General features: G+C 47.1%; 1 protein-coding gene across 4 annotated transcripts in view; it reads right to left on the bottom strand.

The window, feature by feature from the left end:
• The window catches only part of armc3 (armadillo repeat containing 3), a 191054-nt gene that overhangs the window by 37654 nt on the left and 133651 nt on the right, over positions 1-19749 (bottom strand). For all 4 annotated transcript variants that reach the window (XM_038798110.1, XM_038798109.1, XM_038798111.1 and 1 more), the window contains 2 exons: positions 13471-13607; positions 11267-11435 (listed from right to left, as the gene is read on the bottom strand). In XM_038798110.1, the coding sequence (XP_038654038.1) occupies positions 11267-11435; positions 13471-13607 (306 nt within the window). The remainder of the gene's footprint in view (positions 1-11266; positions 11436-13470; positions 13608-19749) is intronic.

The raw sequence follows: 19749 nt of genomic DNA, 5'->3' as shown, positions 1-19749 counted from the left end.
GTACACTACTTTGAGAAAGAGAGATCTTTTGACACTGCTTTAAAGAAAAGACGTGAATCCTGTCAGAAACGTGCAAAAACTCTGGCTGTATTCCTTCAAAAGCTGCTTCTCAGCTTGTTTCTGCTCACCTTGTAATCTGACAATTCTGAATTGCTTGGAAAGAAACTGCCAATCTGTCTGCAGACATAACTTTTTAAATATAAATTTAGAGTACCCTGTTCTTTTTTTTTTAATCAAGGGGTAATTTAGCATGGCCAATCCATCAGAAATCAACCTTCACAAATCACTCCAAACACCCGAACTCATCTGTCCCAGCCCCTGCTCCATTTCTAAACTATAATAACAAAAGACCTCCCCCACAGAGAACCACCTCACTCCCCACTGACGTTGCAACACTCTTTAAAGAAGTCAAAGAACAACCTCCACCTCGAAAAGAACCTCTCACCTGCGCTTCTAATCGCAAACTTTATCCAGGTGCAGAATCTCCGCAAAGTCACTCAGTCAACCGCACCATCACTCTAGGTGACTCCGAGTCCCACCATCCGACCAATATTTTCAGGGAGGCAAAGGCCAACATGTCAACCTCTCGCCTCACCTACACTCCTGGATCTTCCAAAACCCCAAATATTGCCACCCATGGGTTTGGCACCGCCTTTACCACCCAGCATCTTTGACATAACTTATGGAAAGGCCCCCCAAAACCCCTCCAATTTCGGGCATGCCCAATCATGTGGACATGATTTGCCCGCACCTATCTTCTACTCGTGGAAAGAACCAACTCATTCATGACACCAGCATGTGCGCCCAGTGCACCACCTTAAACTGGATGAGACTCAGTCTCACACAAGAGCAGGAGGTGTTTGCCTTCCGCAGGCCCTCACTCTATAGCCCGCCTCTACAACAACTCTGAGCTCCTCTCCTCATTTCAGTTTTACTTCTGCAACCAAAGCCCTTTCTTCATCAACTCCCCATATATGTCCGCCATCCTTCCCTCTCCGAGCTCAAAGAACAAAGAAAGGAATAGTTTCCATTTTCCAACTCAGTAACACCCCGCAAAATAGAACATAGAACAGTACAGCACAGAACAGGCCCTTCGGCCCTCGATGTTGTGCCGAGCAATGATCACCCTACTCAAACCCACGTATCCACCCTATACCCGTAACCCAACAACCCCCCCCCTTAACCTTACTTTTTAGGACACTACGGGCAATTTAGCATGGCCAATCCACCTAACCCGCACATCTTTGGACTGTGGGAGGAAACCGGAGCACCCGGAGGAAACCCACGCACACACGGGGAGGACGTGCAGACTCCACACAGACAGTGACCCAGCCGGAAATCGAACTTGGGACCCTGGAGCTGTGAAGCATTTATGCTAACCACCATGCTACCGTGCTGGTGAAAAGGACCAAAAAAACAAACCTCAGGCAGAAGCCACCTAATGTGCGACCACTCACTCCATGGCTGCCACCCGAAGTCAACCCAGGCTTTTAACCTTTACTGCACCTATAATATTTTTAATTTTTACATTCGTTATAGATTTAAGATTATTCTCAGTTCCTGTGCACCACCTCAGATGCTGATCCACAGGCAACTGTGCCTTTGCCCCCTGGAGCTTTCTCCCAAGACTCATTTTCTCATCTTAAGTCTCACCCTCCCTTCAAAATTCTACTAATTCTCATCATGACCTCAAATTTCCTCACCCATTCTCTTCCTGATATCTACCTCTCTGATCCTCTCTTCTAAAGCACGAGACATTTCCTTTTAAATAAAAATTATTTTATTCCAAACTTATACAAATGGTATATTTTCACCCCCCTCCTCCCGTGACTAAGAACTCTTCAAACATGTCACGAACAACCCCTACCTTGCCTTGAAGCCCTCCGCTGAACTGCTCACTTCATATTTGATCTAGTACATGCGGAAGACAGTCAGAAAAGTCTCCCAGCCAGGACGGCATTCCAATAAAATTCTTTGTTGGGCAATCAGAGAGGCGAAGGCCACAACACGGCCTTCCTCCCCTCCATCAGCTCCGGCTCTCCGATATCCCAAATATCGCCACCAAAGGATCTGACCCAACCTCCTCCCCCACTATCCTCATTAGTGCCGCGAACACTCCCACCCAGAATCTCTCCAACGTCTTGCAACCCCAGAACATATGCATGTGGTTTGCTGGTCCCCGCCCACACTTCTCGCAGTCTTCTGCCACTTCCTGGAAGACTCACTCATTCCTGCCCGAGTCATATGCGCCCTGTGTACCACCTGGAACTGTATCAGGCTCATCCTTGCATATGAGGAAGTCGCGTTTACCTTTCATAGCGCCTCACTCCACACTCCCCAGTTTATCTACTCTCCCAGCTCCCCTCCCACTTCTCCTTAATCTTTATCACCTGCTCAGCACCCTGCTCTCCCAGCCACCCAGAAATGTCTCTGATCCTGCCCTCCCCTTCCAAGTCAAGAAGCAACAATCGCTCCAGCAGGGCATATCTCGATAATCTGGGGAATTCTTTCCAAACCGTCCGCGCGAAGTCCCTAACCTGCAAGTATCTAAACTCACTTCCTCTTGGGAGCTCTGCCCGCTCCTTCAGTTCCTCTATATTGGCAAACCTCTCTTCTAAGTACAAATCTCTTATCCTGGCCAGCCCCAATTCTCTCCACTTCCTGCACATCCCGGCTTGAATCTATGGTTTTCGCACAGCGGGGTTAACACCAACATCTCCTCTATCCTGAAATGCCTCCTCAACTGGTTCCAGAACTTCACTGTGTACCACTGGGTTCTCTGTGTATTTCCTTGGCACCAGTGGCAATGCCGCCGTCACATAGCCCTCAGGTTGGACCCCTACAGGATTTTTCCTCTATTCTGTCCCATCACCTTCCCCACGTTCGGCGCCCAATAATACTGCAGCACGTTCTGCAATGCCAACTCCCCCTTCTGTCTCTAACAGGGTCCTCTTAACCCTTGGTACCTTCCCTGCCCATACAGAGTCTGAAAAAGGCCTTTGGTACAGAAATCAGAAGCGTCTGGAATACAAATAGAAACATCGGCAAAACGTTGATCTTCACCACTTGGACCCTCCCTGCCAGAATCAGATGCAGTGTGTCCATAAGACCATAAGACATAGGAGCAGAATTAGATCATTCGGCCCATTGGATCTGCTCCACCATTGAATCATGGCTGATATTTTCTCATCCCCATTCTCTTGCCTTCTCCCCATAACCCCTGAATCCCTTATTAATCAAGAACCTATCTCTTTCTGTCACTCAGTGAATTGGCCTCCACAGCCTTCTGTGGCAAAGAGTTCCACAGATTCACCACCCTCTAGCTGAAGATATTCCTCCTCATCTCTGTTTTAAAGGATTGCCCCTTTAGTCTGAGATGGTGTCCTCTGGTTCTAGTTTTTCCGACAAGTGGAAACATCCTCTCCACGTCCACTCTATCCAGGTCTTGCAGTATCCCAGAGGGAGAGGCCAGCTACATCCCAAGGTATATAGGCGTCATTTGTCTTTCAATGAGATGACAGACAGGATGTGCCACAGAAGACTCTGTTCTCAGGGGCGAGACAGTGCGGCACCTGTGCCATGTCCTCGTGGACTTGGTACCCCATGGAGGAGGAAGACACCCACTCCCAGTGGCCATGAAGGTCATCACAGCCCTCAACGTTTATGCCGTCGGTTCATTCAAGGGCTCAAGCGGGGATCTGTATGGCATTTCATAATCTACAGCCCACCGGTGCATCCAGGAAGTTACAGGTGCCCTGTATGCCCAGGCATCAAACTTTATCATCTTTAAGCTGGACCAGGCCCACCAAGATGCAGGATTTGCTGCCATCGCCTGGATGCCCCAGGTGCAGGAGGCAATTGATGGCATGCACGTTGCCCTGCATACACCGGGGCATCAGAGGGTGTCTTTTATTAATCGGAAGGGGTTCCACTCCCTGAATGTTCAGGTTGTGTGAATCCACCGCCTCCATATCATACACATGCGCCTGCTACCCAGGGAGCGTGCATGACAACTACATCCTGGGGCACTCGGAGACCTTGGTGTCTTCGAGGACCATTCCAGGATGACAGATTGGCTCTTGGGAGACAAGGGGTACCCACTAAGGTGCTGGCTAATGGCGCCGGTTCAGAGGCCTAAGACCAATGTGGAGACTTATTACAATGAGGTCCATGTTGCCACCTGTGCTGTCATAAGTGGTGCATCGGACTGCGCAAAATGCGATTCTGACGCCTGGACTGCTCTGGTGGTGCCCTGAAGTACACCCCCAGAATCTCTTGCTTTGTGGTAGTCCGCTGTGCCCTCCACAACCTGGCGCAGCTGTGGGGCAACATCCTGGAGGAGGTGGACCAGGAGGGCTGGAGGATGAACCCGGGGAGAAGATGGAGATGGCAGACGGACGGCGTGCCGGGAGGAACAGGAGCCCCCATCCTCACCAAATTCTCATAGGACAAGGCTATGTCCATCAGCTGAACTACCCCACTCCCCCCCCCCCCTAATTTCCCTCCTTCTCCCTACAATCCCCCCTCCCTATTTTCCTCCTTTCCCCGTTATAACGTGGACAAGACCTACTGAGATGGACCAATTAACCTTCCATGAGCCTTGTAGAATACGAGCTTCCCCACCGAGGGGCAGGAGCCCATCAGCGGAGTAAATGCATTCCAGCATAAAGCTGGCCCAGATGAGAGCCGGACACGAGTAGTCCCAGTTGGCACCTGAAGTATACTGTGTATATCATTTACGTAATAAAATGTTTCTTTGTGCCTTTCGTTTTGGACTCCACTGCAGCCACTGAACCTCCAATCCCCCTTCCATTTCCCTTCTTCCCCCCAATCCCCCTGTCCCCATTTCCCTCCTTTCCCCCCCCATTTCCATCCTTTCCACCTCCGCTCACATCAACCACCCCGTTCCGCCCCCTCCAAGGCTCTGTGTAACATCACGCTAGGGGGTGAGCAGAGGGAATCAGGGGGTGGGTGTGCAGGCAGGCCTATCATGAAGATTAACGTGACAAAGGGTTCACATGTATCAGGTGTAAAATGTTTAGTGAACATTAGACATTTCCATTCCTCCTAGCTACAGATAGTGACTCTCAGCGCCCACTCAGTGTTCCTCAATCTTCCTGATCTTTCGTGATCTACTGCTACATCTAGGTGTGTCCCCAGGATTCCCCAGTATTCACATCAGAGGTGGAGGCAGCCTGCTGCTTTCCGCGCCCTCTGGCCTTTGGCGCATGTCCTCTGGAGGGCCTGGAGACAGAGGGCCCTGGCGGATTTACCAGTGTCACAGGTGTCACCATGTTCTGCCCGCTGCCCTTAAGATGCACTGGTGTCAGGAGGAGGAATTCAAAAGAAATGGAGACCACTGTAGCCTCCTTGGTGGCAGACTCTGGGTTGGCCTCCAGCGCACCCTCCTCCCTGACGATGCCCGTAGGGCCCATGGGGACTCCATGGGTTAGAGAAGCAGCTGGAGTGAGCAACTGAGGTCTCTGAGCCACCTGGTTCTGCCAGTCCTGGCGGCTCCCCATTGTCTACACTATGGTGACCACGCCCTCAGCGATCATCCTCAGTGACTGGGCCATGCTCTTCAGTGCCTTGGCAATATTCACCAGTGTCTGAGACATGTCCCTCATCGACTAGACATGTTGTTGAGGCCGTTGGCCATGGTCATCACAGACTGAGCCATGACTTGGGCATCACCACTCAAGGCACAGATGTTGTGCTCCAGGCTTTCCACTGCAGTTGTTATCCGAGCAGTGTTAGCCTCCCTGCCACGCATTACTGGCACCATACCCTGCACACAAAGCCTTTGGGACTCCTCCAATCGGCTATCCAGTCACTCGAATGCCGCTTACATCCCCTTCTAAATGTAATAGCTCTGGCCTATTATCTGCATCAGCTCTGGGAGATCCTTGTCCAGAGGCTCGACATCTGACTGGGACCCAGCTGTGTCCTGGGATCCAGCAGATATGCGACTGCCGTCTCCCTTGGATGTTTCTGCCCACCTGATAGCAGATAGTGCCCCTGAAGCCTGTCCACTAATGTCACCCACCAAGGTGTGTGTCTCTGAACAGGTGGAAGGTGGGAATGAGAGCTGTGATACCTCTATGGTGTTCTTCTCAGAGCTCTCCTCCGAGGGATTGGGGGGGTGGGGGGATGAATTTGGATGTCCTGGCCTCATCAAATGGAGATACAGAGAGACAATGGACATGTGGGCAGTGAGGGGGGGAAGGATCACTTTGTCTGACATGAACTACTCACTTGAGACAGGTCATCTAGGTGAAGGGGCAGTGGATCCTCACCTCTCTGGTGCAGGCTAACCTCGCTATCGGTGCCTGCTCTCTCCTCAGCCAACTCTGTGATCACCAGGCCTGTTCCTCATAGAGTACTCGGACTCGGATCTCTGGCATCCTGCCCCCTTGTCTTGGCCCTTTACCGCCTATTATGGGCTATATTCTCCTGCGGAGACAAAGAGAGGGCATTGTGAGCCGCATGCTTGATGGGTATGGGAGGTGTCTATAGCAGGTGGCATGTCTGGGCACTACACCTGGACATGAAAGGGTTGTGCTGGTGGATCCTAGGGCGGCTCTGAGGAAGAAGCATGAAGAACGGGCGTGGGAAGGATGCGAGGTGTCAGCCAGTGATTTATGGGAAGGGGATTTAGGAATTTGAGGGATGCCAGGCAGAACTGATGCCAGGGGAGAGATGGTAACTTACCCTGGTAGCTTGGTGGAGGTCGTTGGTTTTATTCCGACATTGGACGGCGATCCTCTTGATCATGCTGCCCACACTGATAACCACTGCCACTGCCACCCAGGCGGCATTGTTGACCCTGCTGCTGATCATCCAACCCCCTTGGGGGAACAGGATGCCCCACCTCTCATTCACAGCGTTGAGGAGTTTGATCAGGTCAGCATCCCCAAAACAAATAGCAGGTCCGAGTACTGCCATGCTTATGTGTTGATTGGGAGTAAGCGGTGCGGGAACGTTTAAAAGCAGCTTCCCCTCGTTAACGTCTAGAAGCTGAGGCAGGAGTCTGGCAAATCAGACACGAGACAGCCAGTAATGGCGAGAAGCTCATGGGGGCTCATTTTTTACACTAAGTGGCGTTGAATATGGGCTGCGATCTCGCCAACGCAGCCGTTGAGGAACACCCAGCCAAACACGCTCAAAATGACACTTTGAAATGTTTCCGTTGAAATGTGCCCAGTATTAGATCCATGGAAGAATGATACAAATTGACCAAGAAAAGGAACAGACCTTAAGAGTGGGAGCAGTTTAGAATTCAGTAAAGGAGGACCAAGGGATTGATTAAGAATGTAGAGTATGAGAGTAAGTTTGCGGAGAACATAAAAATTGACTATAAAAGTTTCTACAGGTATGTGAAGGGAAAGAATTTGTGAAGACAAATGTAGGTCATACTGTGGTTCGGTCTTCACAAAGGAGGACACAAATAACATACCAGAAACTGGAGAACACAGGGTTTAGTGAGAGGGAGGAACTGAAGGAGGTCCACATTAGAGAAATGGCACAGGGGAAATTGATGGGATTCAAGGCCGATAAATTCCCAGGGCCTGATCATTTACATCGCAAAGTACTTGAGGAAGTGGCTCTAGAAATAGTGGATGCATTGAAATGAAATGAAATTGTGGTCATCTTCCAAGATTCTATAGATTCTTGAACAGTTCCTACAGATTGGAAAGTTGCTAATGTAACCCCGCTATTTAAAAAGAAAAGTAGAGAGAAAACAGGGAATTATAGACCAGTAAGCCTGACGTTGGAAGTGGGGAAAATTCTGGACTCTTATCAAGGATTTAATAGCAGAGCACTTGGAAAACAGTGGCAGGATCGTACAGAATCAGCATAAATTTCTGAAAGGGAAATTATGCTTGAGAAATCTACTGGAATTCTTTGAGGATGGTGCGGGTCTTTGGGTGAAGGGGGCCTCTATTATTGGGGGGGGGGGGGGGGAAGAGGCATCAAGCGGGGTTGACCCAGCAAATCCTGTAGTGCTGGAGGTGGGGGCGGAATTGCATTGTAGGGGTGGCTGGAGGGGAGGGCAAGTCACCAGACAGCGCAACTGGGCCGCCCACTCAAAATGACCCCCCGATAGCAGGATTTGCGATGGAATCCTTCACAATACCCACCATGCATGAATTTGAATGCAAGGGATAGTAAATAGCCTCTGGATTCTCACTCCCACTGCGAGTGTAAATCAGAGGATATTCACCTCCGGGAAGAGAACACAGCTGCCCAAACGGAGATTTCAGGTCCATGTATGTCTATGGAACCTCAATCGCCTCCATGCCAAAATTGAAGTGCGCTGAGGTAGGTTACTCTTTCAGAGGGTCGGTGCAGACTCGATGGGCTGAATGGTCTCCTTCGGCACTGCAGGGATTCTATGATAACAAAGACCATGTCAGAAGGTAGCCTAGAAGCCTCTATGTCTCTGGGAGGATTTCATCAGCCTCAGGAAGTCGGCAATTCAGGATGTGTGTGATTTTCCCTGCTATAGACAAGAAAAAAATATCTCAATCATTTCTACATGATTTATTTCCCTTATTGAAGATAATTACAATTGTTGCATTCCTGAGGTTGGGGGGGGGGGGGGGGGGGGGGGGGGCGGAAAAGAGTATTTTTCAGAAATCCATAGGTTGAGTATATGGAGTCTTATGTTAACAGGATTCAAGTTAATTGGTGTAGTCAAAACCAAGACACAGGGCTTTTCTTTACTGAATTTATTGACTTTGTCCCGTCTTTTAGCTCTTCTTTAATGCCCAGTGGCCCAGCTGTCCCTTATTTATATGTGCTCCAAGTACTAAATTAAACAATGCCCTTCGCCTTTATATCAACAATATCATTAACATAGTATTGACATCTTGATGTGAGCAAAAACCCACCAGTTTTGAAGACTTCAGCTGGAATACTATCACAGCCATAGGCTTTGTTGTTTTTCATTGTTTGATTGCTTGTTGCAACTCTCCCATTTATGGTGGTTCATTCATGGATTCACTACAGAATACTGGGGGGATAGCCTGAAGAGTATCAGCTACAACTGTGGTTTTATAGTGGCATCATTGATACAGACAGGGGTGTGCACAGGTTTGCTTCTTGAGGGCTCTTTATTGACCAGCTCTTTAGTTTTGCTGACATTGAGAGAGAGATTGCTGTCGTTACACCACTCCATTAGGTTCTCTAACTCTGTCCTCTACTCTGACTGACCATTGTTTGAGATCTGGCCCACTACGATCGTGTCATCAACAAACTTGTAGACGGAGTTGGAACCAAATTTTGCCACACAGTCATGTGTGTATAGGGAGTATAGTGGGGGCTAAGTACAAAGCCTTGCGGGACCCGGTATTGAGGGCTATCATGGAGGAGGTGTTGTTGTTTATATCTACTGATTCTGGCCTATAGGTCAGTTGCAGAGGGAGGAGCCAAGTCCTAGGTTTTAGAGCTTTGATATGAGCTTGGCTGGGATTATGGTGTTGAAGGCAGAGCTGTGGTCAATGAATAGGAATCTGACATAGGAGTCCTTGTTGTTGAAATGCTTTAGGGATAAATGTAAGGCCAGGGAGATTGATTCTGCTGCGGACCGGTTGTGGCGGTATGCGAATTGCAGAGGATCAAGGCATTCTGGGAGTATGGAGGTGATGTGCCTCATGACCAACCTCTCAAAGAACTCCATAATGATCGATGTCAAGGCCACCGGACGGCAGTCTTTGAAGCACGTTGCCTGAGTCTTCTTGAAGCAGGTGAGAACCTCAGAACGGAATAGGGAGAGGTTGAAGATATCCACAAACACATCTGCCAGTTGGTCCGCGCAGGATCTGAGTGCACGATCAGGGATCGCGTCAGGACCTGTCGTTTTCCAAGGTTTCACTTTCGAGAAGGCTGATTTGTCTTTGGAAGCTGTGACGGTAGTATGGGTGTGTCTGTGGCTGCTGGGCAGTTGGCAACGGTTTGAATGTTTCCTGCTTGAACAGGTCATAGAATGCATTGAGTTCATCGGGGAGGGGTGCGCTGCTGCCGGAGATTCTACTCGGCGTTGCTTTGCAGCCCGTTATTTAAGCCTTGCCACAACCGGCGAGAGTCTGTGACATTAGTCTGTGACTCTAGCTTAGTCTGGTATCGAGGTATTGCCCCTGATGTGGCCATGGTGAGGAAGAAAACTGTTGTCCACGTCCTTCTGGAATGTACCTTTGCAAAGACGGTCTGGAAAGAGATGTTTTTGTTGAGTTTCATCTGAGTAACTACATGATGCAGAACTGTGTGTTCTACGAGCTGTTTGCAGGGACACACACTAAAATGAACCATCAACTTGGTGAAAGTTGGTCTGCCCAAAATAGGCTGATCTTCCATTCAAAGAGTTATCCATTACAATATATTGCAGACTGGCACATTCGAAGGTCCAGGACGAATGCTGAAGGGGTATACTAAAGCTTGGGGTAGCCTCCATAGAGGCAAAACAGGGAAAGGCAGTGTCTCAGGCCTTTCAGATACAGCACACTGAACATTTGCAAAGTGTGTAGAACATTTAGGTTGAACTCCTGACATGGAATGCATATTGTAAATATCAAAACTATTGTATTGAGACACTTCAGAGTGGAACACGCTTTGGAGAAAAGTTTAATTCTACTACACTTTTGTAATATTCAATTTGTAATGTTTTGGAATGTACCTATACAAAATTTATGGGTAAGTATATTTTGGACAAGAAGTAACTACAGGTATTGCCTTGCTAGCAATGCCCACATCCCAAGAATAAATGAATAAATAAAAAGGTCAGCTCTCTTTTTTATGCATTTTTGCATTAAACATAATCTTTGGCAATGTTGGTCATTCTGCAAACTATGCAGCATTACTTAATTTACATTATTTTAAGGTCACTTAAATAGAGTGCAGGTAATCAATGATCATGTTAATATTGATCAGGAGGTCTATATTAGCATGATCCAGTTGGCAGAATCAACTGTAGAACCATCAATATGAAGTTGCTTTAATGACAGTTCTACAGCAAAAATCATGATGAAAATTTGTCTCTAAGAGAACTCAGATTCCAACATGCAGCTGTAGTTGCTGATACCAATTTAAATTTTGCAATTTTTACTGGGTTTACCCATCAACTAACCTGACATAAAAACAGGAAATAGGATCCGGGATATCTATTTTTCATTGAAATTGTTATTAGCTGGAATGGACTAGTCATCCTGAATGGGTTGTTTCTGTGCTGAATATCTTATGTAAAATGAGAAATATAACTAAAATTTACCCAACCAGGATCATAGAAACCATCTGCAATTATGTCAGCGGATGACAAGTAGCCAGTCAGACAATATTTGAGAGCTGTGTTATGGTCAAGCAGTCTTTTCACAGCTGCGTCACTAAAACTGTTCTTGCGATTGGAGGACAGGTTTATTTCTTGGAGGATTTCCAAAGCTCTATAAAACAAAATTAATTACCCAATCACAATTGTATCAATTCCTTTCACGTATTGTGTTGAACTTTCAGATAAAAATTAACAGAAAATAGTCTGAGAAGCTATTTCGATGGGTTCTAAGATCAGAAGTAAAATTAATTTGGGAAGTCTAGACATTAATGGATGATATGAGCTCTTTCTTCAAAGTCAATAGAAGCTCATGCAACTCACTCAAAGGCTAAATAAAAGTGTTAGAAATGCAAGTCATATTAATGCAGTAAGAATGCTTTTTTATGAATGGCACTTTGGCACATTTTGTGGGAAATTAATGTTCTGCATTGTATCTGACCATTAAATTACAGAATATTCTCAGTTCCTCAGCATTGGAGTCCTTTATCTCAATAAACACAAACATTAAAAAAACATGTAAAATAAACTGCATATATTAAGATAAAGTAATTCACTAATAAACCTTTTCTGGCTCCCAAAAGCCTATTGAACTTCTGTTTCCCTATATTGTCTATTTCAACTACTCTCTGCCAATGCTGTTCATCTGAGTGGAAGCAGAACACATTGTACTTATTAGGGAGAAATCCATGCTACAGACCAGAATCGCAAAGGACAACCGTATGAAAGCTCACGAAAACTATAGGGAATGAAAAAGTGGTGATGACTGCTGCTTTCCATTTGGATGAAACATCACTTGTTGATAGAAAAATAGATGAACTATCTATCTTCCATCCATTCTGGCAGCCTTTCCTGAGATGTACAATTTGGAACTGATGTTGGATTTGTACCTCGAATGAACTGATGATGTGGTTATTTTACTATGATGTAGTTTAGTGATAGGTTTTTCTGTCCTTTTGATTGATTGATATTTCCTATCCAAAAAAACATATTCATTTTTTAACTAGTTAGTGTAGTACATCCTTCCCGTAAACTGAGTGTAATGCCAAGTTCTTTAAATAGGGTAGGACACTAAATATCTTGACATGGACTCAGATGAAATCTGTACCTTTCAACTCGGATGCCAATTCAAAGTAGCATTTACCTTCTCAAAATTATTCTAATTGACTCAATCAGACATTCAAACTTTGTATGCCAAAACACCAACAAAAACTGCCTAAATGTAGATTAAGTGATATCAGATATGCCATGAATGCTTTGTTGAGTATTTCCAGATGATCAAGGAACCAACTAATATTGGACCTAACTAAACATGATGTGTACAGCAAACCAGCTAGGTAATGGAATATGCCTCCTTTCCCTGAGGGCGGGTGGAAATTGACACTCGAGTACTCCTGGCACAAGTTACATTACGGCATAGGCAGAGGTCGAGTTGTCTTAGTGGGATGGCTTAGGATACCAAACAAAAGGAATAGAAAAATTGTAAATTGGTCCAATTATTATTAATAATTCAGCCATCAGTTTTAAATCAGCACACTTATATTTCTGGCAATATAAATTTACAATTGATATGTTTAATTTTTGGCAGACTGATATGCATGCAGTTCAGTCAACACTGTAATGAATAGAATTAGGTAATTGCAATATAAACCATACTGCATTATTGTTAATTGCTCCTCATTGAGAATTATCACAATTTCTTACCACCTGTAGAGGTTTCCATTAAAATAAATTAAAATGAAACTGCTATATAGAGAACTGATACTAGAAAATAACAGAACACAGGCTTTAAAAACATAAGAATGTTTATTCCATCTGTATAAAGTGATTATTTTTAATGACTAACAGACACAGCAAAATGTAATCACTGTGAGCACTGGGCAGTAGCAATGAAAGGTAATTTAAATGCTCCTTCCTGGGGAGACAAACTTGTGTAAATGTCGAAGATTATGAAGCCACCAAAGTGATAACAGTTACCTAAAGGGCATTTACAATCTAAAACATATTCTCAGCAATGTTGTGCACTATAGTTGACTTGCTCTGACAAATCACTTCTTCAAAGGATCATGAATTGGAAAGGATGTTGCATTATGTTTTGTTTCCTGGCACTTAGCATTCAATTATAGCTGCTTATTCTTCTCCATACTTACCCTAACTTACAAAGTTCAGCTGTTGTTGGGTCATCTTTTCCACAGACAAGTACAGCCCAACAGGCATTGCGCCTCACTTCATCATTATTAGAATGGAGCAGTTCAACAAGTGGTTCCAATCCACCAGCATTTCTCAGCTGTGAAAATGGGCTCAATTAGAAATAAGTCTTATTTACATCCATCCAATAATCAGTTCTAACACAGAACAACTTGGTCAAAAATGCCATGTATTAAGAAAATAACTATGGGGCAGCACGGTGGCGCAGTGGTTAGCACAGCTGCCTATCGGCGCCGAGGTCCCAGGTTCGATCCCGGCTCTGGGTCACTGTCCGTGTGGAGTTGCACATTCTCCCTGTGTTTGCGTGGGTTTCGCCCCCACAACCAAAAGATGTGCAGAGTAGGCGGAATTGCACATGCTAAATTGCCCCTTAATTGGATAAAATTAATTGGGTACTCTAAATTTATTTAAAAAAAAGAAAATAACTATTATCAGTTGAATATCAGTGGGAATATAAGGTTCAATTCACCTGATATTCAAAAGTTATGACTTCTATCAAATTCGATCCTGAATCCAAATTAATTTATAACTCCTGTGACAAATAGTTTTTAAATTTGTTTGATCTTCAATACTCATAGTTCCAAGAGCTACTTTCAAAGTTAGTTTTTGCCACAAATCACAGGCTTAGCCCATTAGGGCAATTTTGTGATTTTGGCTAGTAGAAAAGCACACTGACTAGCTAAAATTTTCCAGGGTCAGTATATTTGCATAATTAACATGTGCTGTCAGTTTGATTTTCATTGCAGAACTCGGATGTTGCATGGCTTCTGCCTATGCTGCAATGGAAACTGAGGTATCAACCATTGGAAGTTGCATCATGGCTGGGTCAGAGATTTCATGGAGTTGACCACCACTTGATGCTGGAAAGGACGAATCCCAGGCTCTGCGCAAAGCCCTATGCCAATGTACAACCATACCTCTCCATGCTCCTTGATATTGACAAGAAGCTCTTGGGCAGGCCTGCCAATGCACCAAGCAGTTATGTGCACTTGCCCATCATGTAGGCTTTTCCAGAAGGCTGACCCATCACAGACCTCATCTGAGTCTTCTGGACCAGAGTCCATCTATGAAGTTGCTCTCTGGGAAGATAGGACTTCCTCTATATTTTCTTCCTGGCCTTGCTGCAGCCCATTTATGTCTGGTGCTTCACCATGAGTGTTCATTCTGCCACTGTTCAAAGAATGTGCAGTACCAGTATTGGAGTTGGTGGCAATAAGTGTTAGATTAAATAATGCTGCTTCTTCTTAGGGCATGTGGGCTTCTTCTCACCCTTCGTAGTGAGGCAACACTTGTTGGCCAGGTGACAGGTCTAGGATATCTGAAAGTATATACGTGGAATGGGGGAAATGGCGGATGCATGGAAACAAGAGGCTCATGCCCACACCATTTGTAGCTTGTACTTCACACAAGTTTGCAGGGTGAGGATAAAGTGGGATTTGAGAAGATTCATGAGGAAGGAACATACCGTCATGCTGGATACATTCAGCGACACTGGTTGCAAAGGCCTTGGTCAGTGCTATCTCCTCCAAGGGGCTGAGGAGATGTAGATATACCTGTTACCTGCCAGTTCATTAAATTGATTCCTAGGATGAGAGGCGGAGTATATTGGGCCAATATTTTCCAGAGTACAGGAGAGGTGACCCCATTGAATTACAACGATTCTGAATGGACTTGACATTGTAGACACTGAGAGGCCGTTCTCTTGGCTGGGGAGTATAGATCACGGTGGCACAGTCTCAGAGTAAGGGGAAATAAATTTCTTCACTTAGAGGATTGTGAATATTTGGAATAAAAAACAGAAAATGTTTGAAATATTCAGGTAGGCAGAATGTGTGAAGAGAAAGAGATTTTCTCTCCAAAGCTGTTTGACCTGCTCAGTATTTCTAGCATTTTGTTTTTATTTCAGATTTCCAGCATCCAAAATATTTTGCTCTTGTATTAGTATAAATCTTTGGAATTTGCTACCCTTTAAGTTGTGAATGCTCCATTGTTAAATAATTTTAAAGCCAAATAGACAGCGTTTTAGTATCTTGGGGAATCAAGAATCTGGGAATGGGCATAAATGAGGTAGAAGATCAGCCATGAATATATTGAATGGTGCAGCATGCCCAATGGGGCAAATATCTACTCTTGCTCATATTTCTCATGCTCATGTTCTTTCATGCTTCCTCGTATTATGTGCTATCTTTTTCTGCAAGAGAGAGGGAAGAGTGTCAGTGAGTGTGGTGCAATGTGCCTGTCATAGGTGAATGGCTGGAGGTATGTGGAAACTGCGAAATGCATCTTGTAGCATTGATTAGTGCTGGTATTACTCTAAGTATAGAATGTTAAGGATGTTAAGCGGGTTCCAACGTCCCAGGGAGGAGGGCACTTTAACTCCAAGAAGGGCTTCAAATCGAGCCCCCCCCCCACCCCCACCGCCCAGTAAACTTGCTAGTGTAAAAAATTAGGCTGGGTGGGAAAGGGCCCTTAAGTGGTTGCTTAAATGCCTTCAGTGATGAAATGGTGGGATTCCCGCCCGAGGCTCTGCCCGCCCAAGCGTGAAATTGCATCTGGGTTTGGGTAGACAGGATCCCAGGAGCAATCCCATCCATTCAATTTTACGCTCCTCCCAGTCTCAGAACCTGCCTTGGGGGAAGCGTAACATTCTGCCCTAAATTGTATAGTTGATGGGTGAGTGATGGGGTTATGGTTCATTGAGCAATATGAGGTTGGTGGTGTTGTGGACAGGAAATAGCATTTGAAGATGTATTCAATGACCTGAGCAACCCATATAAGTCACTGAACCATTTCTCATACTGTAGCTGTGAGGATCTCAATCTTGAGCTCCTCTCTCTCTTACCTGAGAAGGCAGTCTGCTGCTTCTTACCTGTTGAGGGGCCTCTTAATGGCCTTCCAGCTTCAAGGGCCTGCTTGTGACCCTGAATTGGACAGCAAGCCTGCTCTCTGGCTACTAACTGGCTAATTTGGAGAAAATCATGGCTGGGTGACAATTTCCCCCAGGGTGCAGGCTTCTGAGTCCCAATTGACCCTACCTTCAGGTTCTCATATCCTTTTTTTAAAAATTCCAATTAAGGATCAATTTAGCATGACGAGGGTATCTGGTCTCTCCAGCACAAAGTTTAGTGCTTGTTCCATTTTTTTTGTAGAACTGTGTTGTGAACTGTTTTAATAATCAGAGTATCCTACCCCCACTCCTCGTACGTTGGTACTAAGGGGAGGATATCCTATTTCTCCAACGCAAAATTAATGTTTGTAAATGTATACATTTTTTACTGTTTTATTAAAAAGATATGGCCGATCCACCTACCCTGCATATCTTTGGCTTGAGGGGGTGATGGAACCATCAATTCACCAGACATGTGTTTCCGATGTGAATCTAGGCTTTAATCGACTTACTTCAGAGCCAGCCTTTTACCTGTCGATGGACTCATAGTGACCCAGGCTGACTCTGGACACGGGTATTTATACAGCTGGACTAGGGGGAGGAGTCATGGGCGGAACCAAGGGTGGAGCCCAGTACAAGTTCCTAAGTGCTCCCACGCTACTTCCCCTAGTGGTAGGACAGCGCTACTGCGCTTTCAAGACAGTGTGAATTACATATATACATCTATATTACATTCACCACATTCACCCCCTTCAAAAAAATCAAGTCCGGTGGGGGTGGTGGTCTAGTCTATAAATTCAGTCTGTCCGGCCGTCGGATTGTCCGCTGAGATCTGCAGAGCACCGGGGTTGCAGCCTCTTGCGGTGGCTGTATGGGTGTCGTGTGCTGAGGTACGATGGGGGACTCCAGGGAGGGTTGTATCCGAGCTTCATACTCTCCTGGTTCGACCGGAAACTGGAGCCACTGGGGGCTTGCCGGCGTCGGGGCGCGGAACTGGTGGAGCGAGCTCGTAGGCTCGGGAGCGCGAGGGGGCGGCAGCAGCATGGGGTGTACGGTGAGAGATCCTTCTGCGGGGGTAGAGGGGGCGCTGGATCCGGCGGGTGCCAGATCCCAGAGGGATACAGTGTCCTGACGGCCGTCAGGGAACTCGACGAATGCGTACTGGGGGTTGGGGTGGAGCAGGCGCACCTTCTCAACAAGGGGGTCGGTTTTGTGTGCCCTGACGTGTTTTCTCAGGAGTACGGGGCCCGGCGTCCTCAGCCATGCCGGAGGTGAGACCCCCGTGGTGTGCCCCTGGAAAAAATGAAGAGCCTCTCGTGAGGGGTCTGGTTGGTCACCGTACACAAAAGGGACCTAATAGCGTGGAGCGCGACTGGGAGGACTTCCTGCCACTGGGAGACTTGGAGCTTTCTAGACCGGAGGGTCAGTAAGACGGTCTTCCAGACCGTCGCATTCTCCCTTTCCACCTGTCTGTTCCCCCGGGGTTGTAGCTGGTAGTCCTGCTCGAGGCAATGCCCTTTTCGAGCAGGTACTGACGCAGCTCGTCGCTCATGAAGGACGAACCTCGGTCACTGTGGACGTAGCTGGGGAAACCAAACAGGGTGAAGATGCTATGCAGGGCCCTAATGACTGTGTGGGTGGTCATGTCGGGGCACGGGACAGCGAATGGAAAGCGGGAGAACTCGTCTACGACGTTTAAGAAGTAAACGTTCTTGTTAGTTGAGGGGAGTGGCCCTTTGAAATCAATCGCGAGGCGTTCAAAGGGCCTAGAAGCCTTGACCAGGTGGGCCCTGTCTGGTCTATAGAAGTGCGGTTTGCACTCCGCACAGATCAGGCAGTCCCTGGTGACCGCTTTTACCTCCTCGTTGGAGAAAGGCAGGTTTCGGGCCCTAATGTAGTGGGCGAGCCGGGTGAACCCCGGGTGGCAGAGGTCATTGTGGATGACTTTTAATCGGTCGATCTGCATGCTGGCGCATGTCCCGCGGGATCGGGCATCCGGAGGCTCGTTGAGCTTCCCGAGTCGATATTTGATATCGTAATTGTAGGTGGAGAGTTCGATCCTCCACCTCAGAATTTTAACATTTTTAATTTTGCCCCTTTGTGAGTTATCAAACATAAAGGCGACCAATCTTTGGTCGGTGATGAGGGTGAACCTCCTACCTGCGAGGTAGTGCCTCCAGTGATGGATAGCCTCCACAATGGCTCGTGCTTCTTTCTCGACTGAAGAGATTAGAGTTCTGAAGCGGAGAGGGTATGGGAGAAAAATGCAACGGGTCTCCCTGCCTGATTTAACGTGGCTGCAAGAGCTACCTCTGAGGCGTCGCTCTCAACCTGAAATGGGGTGGATTCATCCACTGCCTGCATGGCCGCTTTGGCGATGTCCTCCTTGATGCCGTCGAAGTCCTGGCGTGCCTCGGCTGACAGGGGAAATCGTGTGGTCCTGAAGAGTGGGCGGGCTTTGTCCGCTATTGAGGGACCCACTGGGCGTAGTAGGAAAAAAATCCCAAGCACCTTTTGAGGGCCTTGGGACAATGAGGGGGGGGAGGGGGGGGGGGGGGGGGGGAGTTCTAAGAGGGGGCCCATGTGGTCCGGGTCGGGGCCCAGGACTCCGTTTTCCACGACATAGCCGAGGATGGCTAGTCTGGATGTGCGGAAAACGCATTTCTCCTTGTTGTACGTGAGGTTCAGTTTCTGTGCCGTCTGGAGAAAACGGTGGAGGTTGGCGTCGTGGTCCTGCTGGTCATAGCCGCAGATGGTGACATTGTCCAAGTACGGAAACGTGGCCCGCAGCCCGCACTGGTCCACCATTCAGTCCATTGCTCGTTGGAACACCGAGACCCCATTCGTGACGCCGAAAGGGACCCGGAGGAAATGGAAGAGGCGGCCATCGGCCTCGAATGCCGTGTAGTGGCGGTCCTCCGGGCGGATTGGGAGCTGGTGGTATGCAGACTTCAGATCCACCATGGAAAAGAGCCGGCACTGGGCGATCTGCTTTACCATGTCTGCAATCCTGGGGAGGGGATACGCGTCGAGGAGCGTATATCTATTTATAGTCTGACTGCAGTCGACCACCATACGGAATTTTTCCCCGGTCTTAACAACCACCACCTGAGCTCTCCAGGGACTATTGCTGGTCTCTATAACCCCCTCACTGAGTAGCCTTCGGCCCTCTGCTCTGACAAATACCCTATCGTGCAGGCTATACCGCCTGCTATGAGGGGCTACGGGTTTACAGTCCTTAGTGATATTGGCAAAGAGAGGAGGGGGGGGGTATTCGCAGCGTAGAGAGGCTGCAGATCATGAGTGGGGGCAGGGGCCCTCCGAAGCTGAGGGT

This window comes from Scyliorhinus canicula, chromosome 5 (assembly GCF_902713615.1).
Source record: "Scyliorhinus canicula chromosome 5, sScyCan1.1, whole genome shotgun sequence".
In the NCBI taxonomy this organism is placed as follows: Eukaryota; Metazoa; Chordata; class Chondrichthyes; order Carcharhiniformes; family Scyliorhinidae; genus Scyliorhinus; species Scyliorhinus canicula.
Note: the sequence above shows the minus strand (reverse complement) of the source record. Positions and strands in the feature narration are given on the sequence as shown.